This window comes from Phocoena sinus, chromosome 6, assembly GCF_008692025.1.
Source record: "Phocoena sinus isolate mPhoSin1 chromosome 6, mPhoSin1.pri, whole genome shotgun sequence".
NCBI classification, from domain to species: Eukaryota; Metazoa; Chordata; class Mammalia; order Artiodactyla; family Phocoenidae; genus Phocoena; species Phocoena sinus.
This window is the reverse complement of record NC_045768.1, coordinates 50,244,050-50,258,025: the sequence shown is the minus strand read 5'-3', so window position 1 is coordinate 50,258,025 and position 13,976 is coordinate 50,244,050. Positions and strand designations below refer to the sequence as shown.

General features: G+C 45.3%; 1 protein-coding gene across 4 annotated transcripts in view; it reads right to left on the bottom strand.

The window, feature by feature from the left end:
• The window catches only part of APBA1 (amyloid beta precursor protein binding family A member 1), a 249,652-nt gene that overhangs the window by 80,685 nt on the left and 154,991 nt on the right, over positions 1 to 13,976 (bottom strand). For all 4 annotated transcript variants that reach the window (XR_004350517.1, XM_032636259.1, XM_032636258.1 and 1 more), the window contains exon 2: positions 231 to 1,487. Coding sequence is in view for 3 of the 4 variants with exons in the window: in XM_032636259.1 (XP_032492150.1) it covers positions 231 to 1,418 (1,188 nt within the window). In the remaining variant the exon portion in view is untranslated. The remainder of the gene's footprint in view (positions 1 to 230; positions 1,488 to 13,976) is intronic.

Sequence of the window (13,976 nt, the reverse complement as noted above, 5' to 3'; positions counted from 1 at the left end):
GTGCTCCAGGAACAGTTTGAGAACCACTGATTTACGGCAACTTCTCAACACTTAACTCCCTCCCACCTGTGTCTCACTCAGGCGCGCTTAAGCACAAGCTGTTTCTGAGCATCCCCACAGATCGTTTCTCTCATCAAGTCATTTCCCAATGACAAACGATGCCACCGAGCGCCCGTCTCCCCTCCTGGCCGCGCGTGGAGCTGAGCGGGCCTGAACCCGCACACACTTACATCTCCATCCACCGGCCTCTGGTCGTCACAATCCCTGGTGGGACTAATGTCCTGGCGCATGACCCAGATGGGCTCTTTGGGCTCGTCGGGGGTATAAGGCGAGCGTATGGTCCTGGTTTTCACCTCCTCGATGGCCTCCTTGATGTCCTTGATGGCCAGCGAGATGGCATCCCTCTTCTCCTTGCTGTACCGCTGCACCGCCTCGCTGCCAGCCGCCCTCTGCTGCCCCGCCGGCGCCTGTAGCCCGGGGCTGTCCGGGCGGCCCCCGCCCGGGGTGGGGGCGCGCTCCAGGTCCTGCTCGGCCTCAGGCATGTCCTCGGCCGCCTTGTCGAGGCTCTGCGAGCTCATGCTCTGCTTGACCTCGGCCACGATCTGGTCGATGTCCTCTTCCTGCTCGTAGCTGTCCATGCGCGGGTAGGGCGCGAACTCGGCCTCCTTCTCGGGGCTGTCGGACTCGCCGTCGGAGCGCTCGTCGTAGTGGTGCAGCCGCGCGCCCAGGGCCTCCTGGCGGTAGGCGGCCGCCTCGTCTCGCTCCTGCTCGTACAGCCGCAGGCCGTCGCGCGCGTCCAGCTCGGGTGCGTCCCCGATTTCCTCGTACACGTGCTCCTGGAGGCCCCCGTAGTCTGCGTAGGGCTCGGCATAGGGCTCGTCCTCGCCGCGGTGGAAGAGCCGGTGCGTGTAGACGTAGCCCGAGTAGGCAGCGTTCATGGCCTCCTCGTGCTCCAGCGAGTGGAAGTGCAAGTGGTTGGGCAGCGCGCGGCGGTGCGTGGCCTCGGCGTGCTCGGCCTCCGCCTGCTCCGTGTACTCCTCGGCCTCGGGCCGGTACTGCACTGCGTACGCGCTCTCGTCCTCGGGGTCCTGCGCGCGCTCGGCGTCGTAGCCCTCGCGCGCTGCGGCAATCACGTCGCCCTCGGCCGTGTCCGTGTGGTTGTGGAAGCCGCTCTCCGTGCTGGCGGAGCGCGCCAGGCACTCCCCGCGCTCCTCCTCCTCCTGCTGCTGCTGCTGCTGCGGCCCGGGCTGGGCGCGGAGGTCCTCGACGGCGCGCCCGCGCAGGGGGCGGCCCGCATGGTGCTGCTGCTCCTCCTCCACCTCCGGGTGCTCCAGGTCGGCCTCCACCGACTCGTTCACCTCCCCGCCTGCCGCCTCGTCCGTCACCTCCACCTCCGCGGCCGCCTCCAAGTGGTTCATGGTGGGCGTCGGCGACGGCTGGGAGAGGGGCTGGGCCGGCTCACTGCGCTCTCATTCTGCTCCACCCGGCTGGAAAAACAAGAAGGGGGGAGGGGCTATTACGTGGTTCAGACTGTAGGCGGGAGCTGAGTACCAAGATACCATAAAAACAGCTGTTATTGATCCCATCTGAATCTCGGTCACTTCAAAAGTGATTGCAAATTTAAGCTCAGCCTGAGAGCACATAGTTCATCTTCTTCGTAGCACGTGTCGTAATTTGTAATTACATATCTCCTTGTGTAATTGCTTACTGGCTTTCTCCCTTCCCCACCCCTCAGACTGAGAGCCTCTTGAGCCGTTAGTTCCCCACCATGCTTACTATTCTGTTTCTGATGCATATGAATAGAGAGTACTACCAAATTGAATGAGACAATTGACACATTTTCCATCTGCTAAGGGATAAATCTAAGTTATACTAGAAACGATTTTTAAAATAAGTTTCAAGGGAAAAAAATAATCTTGGAATGTTTTGGATCCGTTGCTGTCAATACAAATTCGCAGCCATTCTGGGGGAGGCTATCAACCATCAATGGGGTTCTCGTCCTGGCACTGCTGGCTCTGTTGCCTCTGGTTAAGTGGCTCAATTTTCTGGACCTCCACCATGAGACTGGACTCATTTCCTATAGCAGGATGTTAACACCTATTACCTAGACAAGAAAAGACTCCGTGGTCAAATAAGTCTGGGAAATGCTGACTTCGAGTTGACTTTTCATTGTGAATATTCAAGGGGAGGAAGATACAGGATGCTCGGTTCACAAACTTGTTTGACTGGGAAACACTTTTTTCCTACAGGCCAGTGTCCTGACAAATGCACTTAAAGAAACACAGACTAGCTAATTTCTAATACTCACTTCCCTCATACACCTTGGATCTACAATTCTTTGATTCTATGAATTAGCATTATAGCTGATATTGGATAACACGCTTATTTCTTTAAAATATGGCTAGGTCTCTTTCCCTATTTTCAGAGGGACTTGCAGCTAGAGACACAGCTTTGGTTTCAACCTCTCAATTCTTATCACAAAATAGCTTTATAGCATAATCTGTGTACAGTGTATGGAAATAAACACAAAGGATGTAGAGAACAGCAAAAACAAGCAGGATCCCTATGATTTCAAGACATTTATGGTAAATAGGTTCAACATGTGTAAACTTTTAGGGACTTCCTTGGTGGTCCAGTAGGTAAGACTCCGAGCTCCCAAGGCAGAGGGCCCAGTTTCGATCCCTGATCAGGGAACTAGATCCCACATGCATGCCACAACTAAGGAGCCCACATGCCACAACTAAAAAGATCTTGCATGCTGCAACTAAAGATCCCGTGTGCTGCAACTAAGACCCGGCACGGCCTAAATAAATAAATATATTTTTAAAATGTGTAAACTTTTCTCATAGTGTTCTTTTGGAGAGCTCATCTTACAAATGGACAAAAGTGGGAAGTGAACTCTTTAATGTAATAGCAGAAAGCTCCAGGAGGACCAGGAACATCTGATGGACTCTCTCATGTTTTGATGCATTATATTCTATTCAACTCCCACCACAATGAAAGCAATTTCCTTCAGGCACTATGACAGTCCCAGTAGTAAAGGAGGCCATTTTGGAGCTACCAAGTTCATCTTAAAGCAGAAGTATCATCTTTCTGCCATTCTTTGATGGATCCACCACTGACTAATACTCACTAGAAAACAATTGTGGTTTAGCAGAGATGATCAATCCTTATTGCTTCCTTCCTTGATAAGAGTCCCACTTCATACAAATTAGACCCTGTCTTCTTTGAAAAACTGTGGCCTCCTCTCATTTAACCCCTGAGAACAGTGACTGTGAACTAGGTATAAGAAAGTGTTCCAAGTACGAGTCTCCATTCAGACCAGATGGATGGTTAACGCACTGAACAGAAGAGGCAAATGCTGGTGCTGAGGGCCCCCAGGTTCGGTGGCCTCCAGCGGGTCACGCAAAATACAAAACAAATATTCAATTCAATGCAACACATGGACGACAACAGTCTATCCAAGTTTCCTTTATAAGGATTCTCTGGAAAAGACAACAGATAAAAACCACACTCATGTACAAATCTAAGTCTGCTGAGCACAAAGAATGCATTCACTGGGAGGGATACCAAACATGCCAGATACTTCCCGGGGTACTGTTGCCCTGCACTGTGTCAGCTGTGCGTGCTTAGCGTTAGCAATGCAACAACCACCATCCAAAACACCTGAACAAGCCAAGAATTCATGATAACCATGTGCAGAACTGATCAAAACACTGTCCTCAGTGAAAATGGCACTTTCCCTTTTCACTTTGATGAAAATCTATCGATATGTGCATCAGAAAGAGATTTTAGTTTATTCTGGGTTAAAATTGTATTTGACCAGCAAATGGTGCCATCTCATAGAGCACTGATCCAAAGGAAATGAGATTTCCATGCATGTCCATACACTGAGTTACGGTAAACAAAGTCACAAGAAACCACTACTTTAGGGAAAAATACTGTCAAAATAATGCAGTTTTGCTACAGTGGAGCTTTCTATTCACTGGGTGCCTTGTCCTTATACCCCCTCCCCCGGCCTCAGGGGAGTATTCCCGCACGCACGGAGCATTTCTATTTCACTCACCACCGTGGTTTCAAGAATATAGTTTGGGTTGTGGTGTTTGCGGCATGTTAATTAATAACAGACATCGATTTGAGGGATTTCTCTAGGACAAAGGCAAATACCAACTTTTAAAGATGGAGCTGACGTTGGTGGTCGGGTCCATCGGTAACGCACGAGAGGATGGTTCCCTGTACCCTGGCAACTTTGAGGGTGATATTTATTTAAAAACCCCACTGAGGCTGTTTTGAAAGAATCCAAGGTTATTGTGGGTATAGAGATTGGTACCACCTTTTTGAAAAGCAATTTGGCAAGATGAATTAAAATCTTAAAAAGGTAATCTACCTTTGCCCCAGTAACTCTACTTATAGAAATCTCAAAGGAAAAACTCAGATGTGGACAAAGATGTTTCTCACGGTATTTGCTTAAAAAGTAAAGATTATAAACACTAACTATTAAGTGCTAACATTAAGTACGAATACGTACAGTGCTAATAAGCGTGTTAGCATCATATTGCAGTCCAGGAAGGGGTGGGGCTTCTCTGGCTGGCTAGCTCCACCTGGAGTTCCCACAGCACTCAATCTCAACCTGCCGCAGCTGAACATCTCAGCGCCCAAACCTGGCCCCGCCTCCTGTATTTCCTGTATGGCTGAAAGGCACCACCAAGTCCCCAGTCCAGGAATCATTACTGAGTTGTCTCTTTCCCTAACCTCCTTCCCCAGACTGAGGACCAAGTCCATTGTCTTCATAGCTCTCGCATCATCCTCACTGCCACTACCTTGTCTCGGTCCCTCTCGCCTACAAAATTTCCTTGACTAATTTCTCAGTCCCCTCCAGTCGATCCTCACCTCACTATGAGCCAACCTGCTCATCTTTCTAAATGCAAATCTGAATCCCATAGCCCTATTTCTCAAACTCTTCAGCGATCTCCCTCCAGTACATAGTACAGATGCTTTGCTAACTATCTACCAGACATTACTAGGCACTTGCCACATAACGACTCGTTTAATCCTCACACTAGCCTATGAAGAGCACACTCTTCTATCGTCTTTAGAGAGATTATTGTCAGCTCTTTTAAAAATGAGGAAATGGAGGCGGGTGGTGTTAGGTGATTGCCTAGGTCACACACCTGCTGGCAGAACTGGTGTCACCCCCTCTAGCCCACCCCCGCCCCTGCCCCCGCCTCTAGGCTCTGGTGCTTGAGTCCTACTCCTGACAAACAGAGCCCTTGGGCCACATCACTCCTCCTAGCCTCATCTTCACGCTTCACCTCCACCCTGTATTCTAACATCCCGAAGTCCTGACACTAGCCCTAACTGCCTTCCCTATCCTCAGCACATTTTTTTTTTTTTTTTTTTTTGCAGTACGTGGGCCTCTCACTTTTGGGGCCTGTCACTGTTGGGGCCTCTCCCGTTGCGGAGCACAGGCTCCGGACGCGCAGGCTCAGTGGCCATGGCTCACGGGCCCAGCCGCTCCGCGGCATGTGGGATCTTCCCGGACCGGGGCTCGAACCTGTGTCCCCTGCATCGGCAGGCGGACTCTCAACCACTGCGCCACCAGGGAAGCCCGACCTCAGCACATTTTTCACCCATCTTTTCTTTGGTGAATCTGTCTTATCTTCCCGAAAGCAAGTTCATACCTAATGAATGTTTATTACGTGCCAGCCTCCAGGCAATGTTCTGGGCGTAGAGGCAGAGCAGTGGCCAAGCCAGACAGGCTGTTCTGTTCTCAGGAAGCCACCATTCTAGTTCATGGGGGTGGAGAGAAAGGAGAGGGGAAGAGACAATAATTATGTTAATAAACAAATAAAATAACACCAGGGAACAAAAAGTCTTATGAAGAAAATGAAATAGGGTAATGGCAGAGAAACTGACCGAGGAGAGAGGGCCTCCTATAGTGGCCAGAGGAGGTGATATGGGCACTGAGGTCTGAATGATAAAGAAAGAGGCAGCCAACTAAAGATCTGAGGGCAGGGCCTTGAGGTGAGAAAGGACTTGCTGTGTTCAAAGACAGAAATAATGTTTGTGAACTGAGCAAGGGATGATGTGGTAGGAGATGAGGACGGAAAGTTGGGAAGGGGCTAGCAGGGCAGGGCCTGGTACATCACGGTAGAGTTATTTCAAGTGCACTGGCATGCTACTGGGGGTGTTTAAGCAGGGGAGTAATAAAGCCTGATTAACCCCTCCCATCATCCTCACTGTACCCTTTCTATCTATCTATCTATCTATCTATCATATTATGGCCCCTGTCATTCTGAGTAGCAATTCTTTATAAATATGAAGTCCTTGAGAAAAGAGGACATGTCATTTATCTTTGATTCCCCAGTGCCAAGTACAGAGGGAACATAGTAGGTAGTCAGTAAATTCTTAGTGATTAGAAAGAAAATAATTATCCTCCCACTTTCCAATATCAGGGGCCTTCTGGACTTTGGCATGCCCAGCCTTTGGAGAACTCATTTCTTCTTTCCACCTTGAATCTTTACTGACCTCATCTGCCCCTGCGAACTTCTCCACCTTCTTCTGATGCTTTAAGTGCCCAAAGAACTCCAGTGATTCAACCTCTGCCTATATTTGAGGGCGCTGATCCAGTTGGCATTTATTGGATATGTACCAGGCACTGTGCAAGGCAAGGGGGATGCAAGTTTCTAAACCATGATCCCAGCCTTCAAGGGCAGACAGCTTTGGCGACTATAATACCTGGTGATGAATGCAAAACAGAAATAGGTTCCAGCTACCAAAAGAAGCTAGAGTTAAAACAACAACTGCATCACCTTTGTGAAACATATGAGTACTACTGTTCTTATACGTTCTGGATTTCATAGCTCGTACACATCCTAGGAACTGAGGCCTAGGAGAGGAGTGCCATCATCCAGCCAATATTCTTGATTATGACCCATGTGCCACCGGAGGCTGGGAGAGTAGAAGGGAGGAGTTACAGCTGATTGAAGAAAATCCCTCCCCTTCTACAAAAAGGCTGGATGACCTGGAAGACACAGGCAAGAGAGTCTCCTCTGCAGAAGCAGCCATACGACATGAAAAGGGGGTGCTACGGCATCTTGGATGCAGAAGTGAGGGAATCCAGGTTGTGGTGAAGCACAGGTGGCTTTCTGGCTCTTGGTTCTGGAATGTTCCACAGCTGAGTTGGAAGAAGTGAACAGAGGGAGGGAACTCCACTGCAGTGCACCATTTAGAAATAAAAACATTTCATGATTCAGCAATTGAATCCAGGTAGCTCATAATGTTAGCTGAGGCTCCTGTTGGTTTGGCATGAATAGAAGGGGAGGCTATCATTACTTTGGTTGATCTGTCCTTAAGAAGTTGTTAACAACAATGTCCGATAGACTGTTTCTTTTAACACATTCAGAAGTAGTTTTAGAAGGGCCTGACTGAAGACAAAATGAAATGTAAAACAGAAAAAAAAAATGACACCAGATTATTAACCTGGAGAGTATTGTGTGAGTATGGGGAGGGGGTGGGATAGTAATGCAGGTGTAGGGAAAACACACGAAGGTAGAGAGGAGAGAAGTGGGAAAAGAAGAAGAAAGTCTGTACTAGCCATTCTTTCCTCTGAGAAAACTAGAATGACCAATATGATTCCATTTATGTAAGTTTTTATATGTTTGCATATATTTAAAGTAGTACAACTACCTCCTGTGGACTTGCTGAATGTTGCATGTCTTGCCCTGCTGGAGTTGGAAGGGAAGTTCTATTTCTTGGGACTGCAGCCTCTCCTAATCCACCCACACACATACTGTTCCAGTCAACATGACGTCTGCCACCAAGCCACTGGAGGGGCCGTCTATGACACTGAGACTATTAATTTCCATAACAAAAGCTGTGGTTGCCAAACAAGATTATGCCCTGGATGTAGTGGGCATGTAAACGTGCGTGCACACACACACACACACACACACACACACACACACACACACACACGCAATCTGCATAGGCTGGGAGATTAGTGGCTCTCATTAAAAAAAAAAAAAAAAGATGACAGAATAGGAATACCCAGGTATTCTTATCTACCTTCCCTAGCCTATAAATGTGTTTCCCTTCCATGAGTTAGATCAATCATAAAACATCTACTAGGGAATCCAAAGGACATCAAGAACCCTACTCAAATCATCAGCTCTTCTAAACACAATACGTCTATTTATAAGAGTAACATATAAAAGACAGAAATAAAAAAGACTACAGTTTATTAAAGCTTAATCTCCTTTGAATCATTTGGAAATTAAATTTAATGATACTGGGAGCCAAGATGGATACAGAACACACATTTCACCTTCCTAAAATCATTACCAGTTTAAATAGGCTTACATGGTCAGAAAAAGCCTCCTCACACAGAGTTATCTTGCCTCAGCAAACTATCATTTTGTTTTCTCTGATATCCTTATGCCTGAAATTGTGAAGCATGGCTCGGGAGATAGTATTGGTAATGGTTTCAGAATGAGTTGAGTACCAGATGTCAACCAGACTGAGGTCTCTGGTTGGACCTCAGGACTGTGTCCTTGACCCTGTCCAGCTTTGATGAAGACATGGGGGCTGGACATCTTGTTTCCCTCTTCAGATCCACTCTGCACCTTCCCCACCCTGCCTGTGCCCTGCGAGGCTGGCCTCTTTGGGCTGCATCAACAGCTCCCTGTTGCTCTGGCTTCTGTTTGGGTTTGGCCAGTGGAAAGCTCTGGTGGATCTGTCCCTTGACCCAGTGATCTGGGTTCTTCACCTGTGGACAGACTGACCCAATGTTGGCTGCCTCACCACCTTGGATACCCTATTTTCTGGATCAAGAATGCCAACGGATTGTCTGGATGGCCACTTGTTGATCCCTTAGAGATAGTGGACTGCCTGCTGGACTACACTTTTGTCCATACTGCAGCTGGATTTGCCTTCTAGCACCTGCTCAACACAGGTTGGTGGGTCCTGGTCCTTCTCAACTAGCCATTGTAGACTCTTTATTTGCATGTTTCAAGGCCACTGCCATTGCTCAGAACACTTTGGCGGGCTTCCCTGGTGGCGCAGTGGTTGAGAGTCCGCCTGCCGATGCAGGGGACATGGGCTCATGCCCCGGTCCGGGAAGATCCCACATGCCGCGGAGCGGCTAGGCCCATGAGCCATGGCCACTGAGCCTGCGCGTCCAGAGGGACGCGTCCCTCTGCAAAGGGAGAGGCCACAACAGTGAGAGGCCCACGTACCACAAAAAAAAAAAAAAAAAAAAAACACTTTGGCCACTCCTTTATGGGAACAGCTTTCGAAGTTAATTTATGGGGTTTGAAGTTACCAGCAAATTGTTCTCAATATTCTATTCTCATATTTAGTCATATTTGACTTTTGACTCCAAAGGATTATCCCCTACCTTGTTTACAAGAGTTGGCTATAAATGGTGCTTATTAGTTTTCAAATACCACATTTACCCCTAAGGGATCATCCTGTCATTCACTATCCTTAATGAGGCATTGTAGTAGTGTGGGGACAGGTGTGGGTGACATACTGCCTGAATTTGCATCGTGGTTTCATCACTTACTAGCTCTTTGACTCTGAATAATTTAATCACAGAAAATATTCCAATTCTACCATCTCTAAAGTGGGCATAGTAACATTGGGTTGACCAAAAAGTTCGTTCGGGTTTTTTCGTAACATCTTACGAAAAACCCAAAAGAACTTTTTGGTCAATCCAATAGTACTTACATCACATGGTTACTGGATGATACAAGTTAATAGATATACTACAAGTTAACATTTTATATATATGTATAAAACTTAGAATCATGTCTGATACGTTTTAAGGGCTATTTAACATTCATTAGTGCATTTTCTGCACATACCATAGTTAGTATTTAACAGATCAATATACTGTTTTTAAAAAGCAAAAAAAAAAAAGTTAATATAATGACTGGAGCACATGGTACATTTATTATTACCCTTTCCTAAATAAGGCTACGTAGAGGTGGAAAACAAGCAGTTAAGCTACTTTTAATCCATTTTGAAATAAGGCTCGGTATAAATAAATCCATCAAATAATCACAAACCCTGTACTATGTGTAGGCCAGTAATATATGTGGTGTTTTACATACTGTATTTCTAACCCTCACAAACAGTCTCAGTGGAAATTATTATCTCCAATTGCTAATTTTGAAGCAGAAGCTAAGACAGCTTAAATAACTTGTCCAAGGTCACTCAGAGCCAAAAGGAGTGGAAGTGGATCCCTCTGGCTTTTGCGACTCTTCCTATTACATTTCACTGTGCCCAGAAAGTGATGCGATTGATTTTTTAAACAAACATCTAAATTGGTGTAATCCATTTTAGAACAGTCACCTTGGCAGACTCTATACTTCCATGTTCCAAGGGCACTGTCTTTGCTCCAAATACTTTGGCCACTCCTTTATTGGAACTCATTTCAAAGTTAATTTGAGGTATTTGAAGCTACTAGCAAAACGTTTTCAATATTCTATAGTCATATTTAGTCATATTTGATTTTTGACCTCAAAGAGTGTCATCCAAATTCATCATCCACCTCATTTACAAGATTTAGCTGAGAATGCTGCTTGATGTTTTCCAAATACCAAATCTATCCCTAAAGGATGAAGACATGCGACAGCCAAGATTATTAAAAAGAGTCTATTCAGGCTCTGAAGTCAATTCCAAAAGAGGGCTTTAAATACTGTTTTGGCCAGTGGCCACATCTTTCACATATGCTTTTATCCTTGCAGAGTGAACAGAGGGACAGAGGCCATTTGGAAGAATACATTCTTGTGTGATGGCTACAAAATCAGGTTCATTACTTTCATCCACCTTGAAATCTGTATAATTGTGGCTAACACTAAACAGTCAGGAAAATTAATTCATCCACTTGGATTAATTCAGCCATTCCAACCTCAAAGCTCTGATCAAAACCCAGCCTTCGATTAAAGAGAAAATTCTGAATTTATGCAGACTACCTTATTGTCTGGCTCTTTGTCTAACACTTTAACAATCAAATCATTCATTTATTACTCTGATTCCAATAAAATACATGAAATAAGCTTAAGGCAATCATGGAAACTCAGGGGAAATCTTGAAAATTTTATAAAAATTCAAGGGACATTCTCTGGAAATCAAAGCCGATTAAAAGTCTATCTGAGGACTTCCTGGGTGGCACAGGGTTAAGAATCCACCTGCCAATGCAGGGGACACAGGTTAGATCCCTGGTCTGGGAAGATCCCACATGCCGCAGAGCAACTAAGCCCGTGAGCCACAACTACTGAGCCTGTGCTCTAGAGCCCGCAAGCCAAAACTACTGAAGCCCGTGCCTAGAGCCCATGCTCCACAACAAGAGAAGCCACTGCAATGAGAAGCCCAGGCACCACAACGAAGAGAAGCCCCCGCTTGCTGCAAATAGAGAAAGCCCGCGCGCAGCAAGGAAGACCCAACGCAGCCAATAATAAACAAACAAACAAACAAACAAATAAATCTTTTTAAAAAAATAAATAAAGTCTATCTGAATTTCAGTGAAATGTCCCTGGTTTAAAGTCAGACATATCTACAAAATCCATATTTACTGATGGTTACACAAAATAGACATTTTTTCCCATTTCAATCCCTTTTTTCATGCCCCTACATAACTTCCTTTCCTCACCCTCCACTACATTTACTATCTCTGTTGCTACACTACATTCAGTTCAGGGGCACTAAATCACCCGTTATAATCAACCTGGACCATTTTCCTGATATTTCAGTTATTATATAGAAAGCCATGCACACACCACACTTTAGTGTTAAAGACAGTAAATTTCTAAAATCAGTTCAGCCATGTTAGTTTTCAGAGGCTCATTACTTCATCCCGCAAAAGGAGATGGAAATGGGGGAAATACCAGGCTAAGGATGAGTTGAACAGTAATTCATTAGAATGTAGTCCTTCCTTTGAGACCACATCCCCTCAAATTTACCGCTACTGTTACTTTTACAAATTACTTGGCTCATTAGAAAGTCAGTTAACTTCCTTCTCTCTATTCCCTCAAGTTTTCTGTAACTTCCTTTAGCATTTTCCTTCCCAAAATTCACACCAGAATGTCAGCCACAATCCTAATTACAAAGCTTCAGATTAAGTTCCGGTTTCTGACATTCTTCTTATTCACAGGTCAAGAAAGCAGAGTCAGGTATGCTGGCCACTGTCCGCAAACATCTTTTCAGTTATGCCTCAAATCTGATATGCAAGATGATTAAAAACAGCTGTATCCCGGAAGGTTTACTCCCTGACAATTCAGCTTCACAACTCCCAAAGTACAAAATTCATTAAGCAACTATTAGGTAGCAACATTGGTGATGACTTGAATTTGAATTTGATGAGCCAGCAATCCCATATTGATTCAAAGCCTCCCTCGACAATCAACTCTCTCAATCTGGCCACATTAGCAAAAAGTTAACAGGGAAAAAAACATATGTGGGGAAAGAAGAAAACTACTTTCTCTTAAAAGTGACTCAAGGATAGTCTGGAAACTCTTGAGTTCATTGGACATGTTGGCTAGAATATAAAGAGGCAGAGTATCTGTAACTCTTTTTCTAGTTAACTGATTTCATTTAGGCCCCAGATATAGGCCAGTGAAATTCAAACACAGTTTTGCTAGGACCAAGAGGCTTTTAGTCACCTCAAGAGAAGACATGAGTTTCTCCAAAGGAAATCATTTTTAATTTGTTTTATTAAAAAATAATGTGGATTTTACTAAAGATCTCATAGGGAAGACTGGAGTGAGAGACTACATTGTGCATCACACCCATTACCCTCCCCAAACCTCATCGATTAATTTTTCCCACATCTTGCTTTCTGTCATCAGCAATAGGGCTTCCCTCTCTCATGAATTTTCCTCTACAGTCCTGAGTCTTCATGGTTCTTGTCCCTTCCTTCTGGATCACCACAGTCCAGTAGAAATATAATGCAAATCAAATATATAATTAAAAAAATTCTAGTAGCAACATTTAAGAAAAGGTAAAGAAAGTGCAATTAATTTTAATAATATATTTTATTTTACTTAATATACCCAAAATATTATCATTTCAACATATGTGCGATATAAACAATTATTACTGAGACAGTCTGCATTCTTTTTTCCCTACTAAGCCATCAAAATCCAATGTGAATTTTACACTTACAGACATCTCAGTTAGGACTAGCCACATTTGAAGTGCTCAATAGCACATGTGGCCACCATACTGGACAGTGCAACTCTAGATCTTCCTTTTGGGCTTCCTAAACTCTCTCCTTTTCTTCTGCAGAACAATTTAGCTGTGTTCAAGCTCTTCCAAAAGCATGTAACGTCACCCTCCTCCATCACCCTTTTCAACAAACAAAAGACCCTCCAATTATCAGAATTTTCCCTCCGAATAACAGGAGATTATGAACAAATAAGTGAATGAGTGAAAAGCCTGATTGTTGCTGTGACCTAGAGCCAGAAGTCCCATACTGTCTGTTCTTTGGTCTCTCAAAGGGACTGGTCCCATATTCTTCCCTCCCCCAAATTTCACTGCTGTCCTTTAATCTCAGATCTCTTTGGACGCTGAGGCCAGTGCTGCTGTACTGCTCCTTTCCCCTCTCGATCACTCCCAGCCTCATTCTCCCTTTCCCCTTCTGTCCCCCTCACTGATAACCCTCAGGGTCATGGCCACAGCACCCAGGAATCTATGCTAACCTGTGCACCTGTGCTAACCCACAGCACCCCTGCTGTGGAGAACGACAGAAGTTGTGCGAAGATTCCTCAAACAGGCAGTGAGGCTCTGGGAAAGCCAGGTAAGTAAGAACAGAGGGAGCCCTTTTCTCTCACCTGGAGGAGTAGTGGGAAGAGGAAAGAGAACCCCAGGTACTGGGGAATCAAGTTAGAGGCAGTAGAGCATAGCAGTTAAGAACACATGCTAAGCCACCCTGCCTAGTTTCAAATTCAGTTCCAACACTCACTAGATATGTG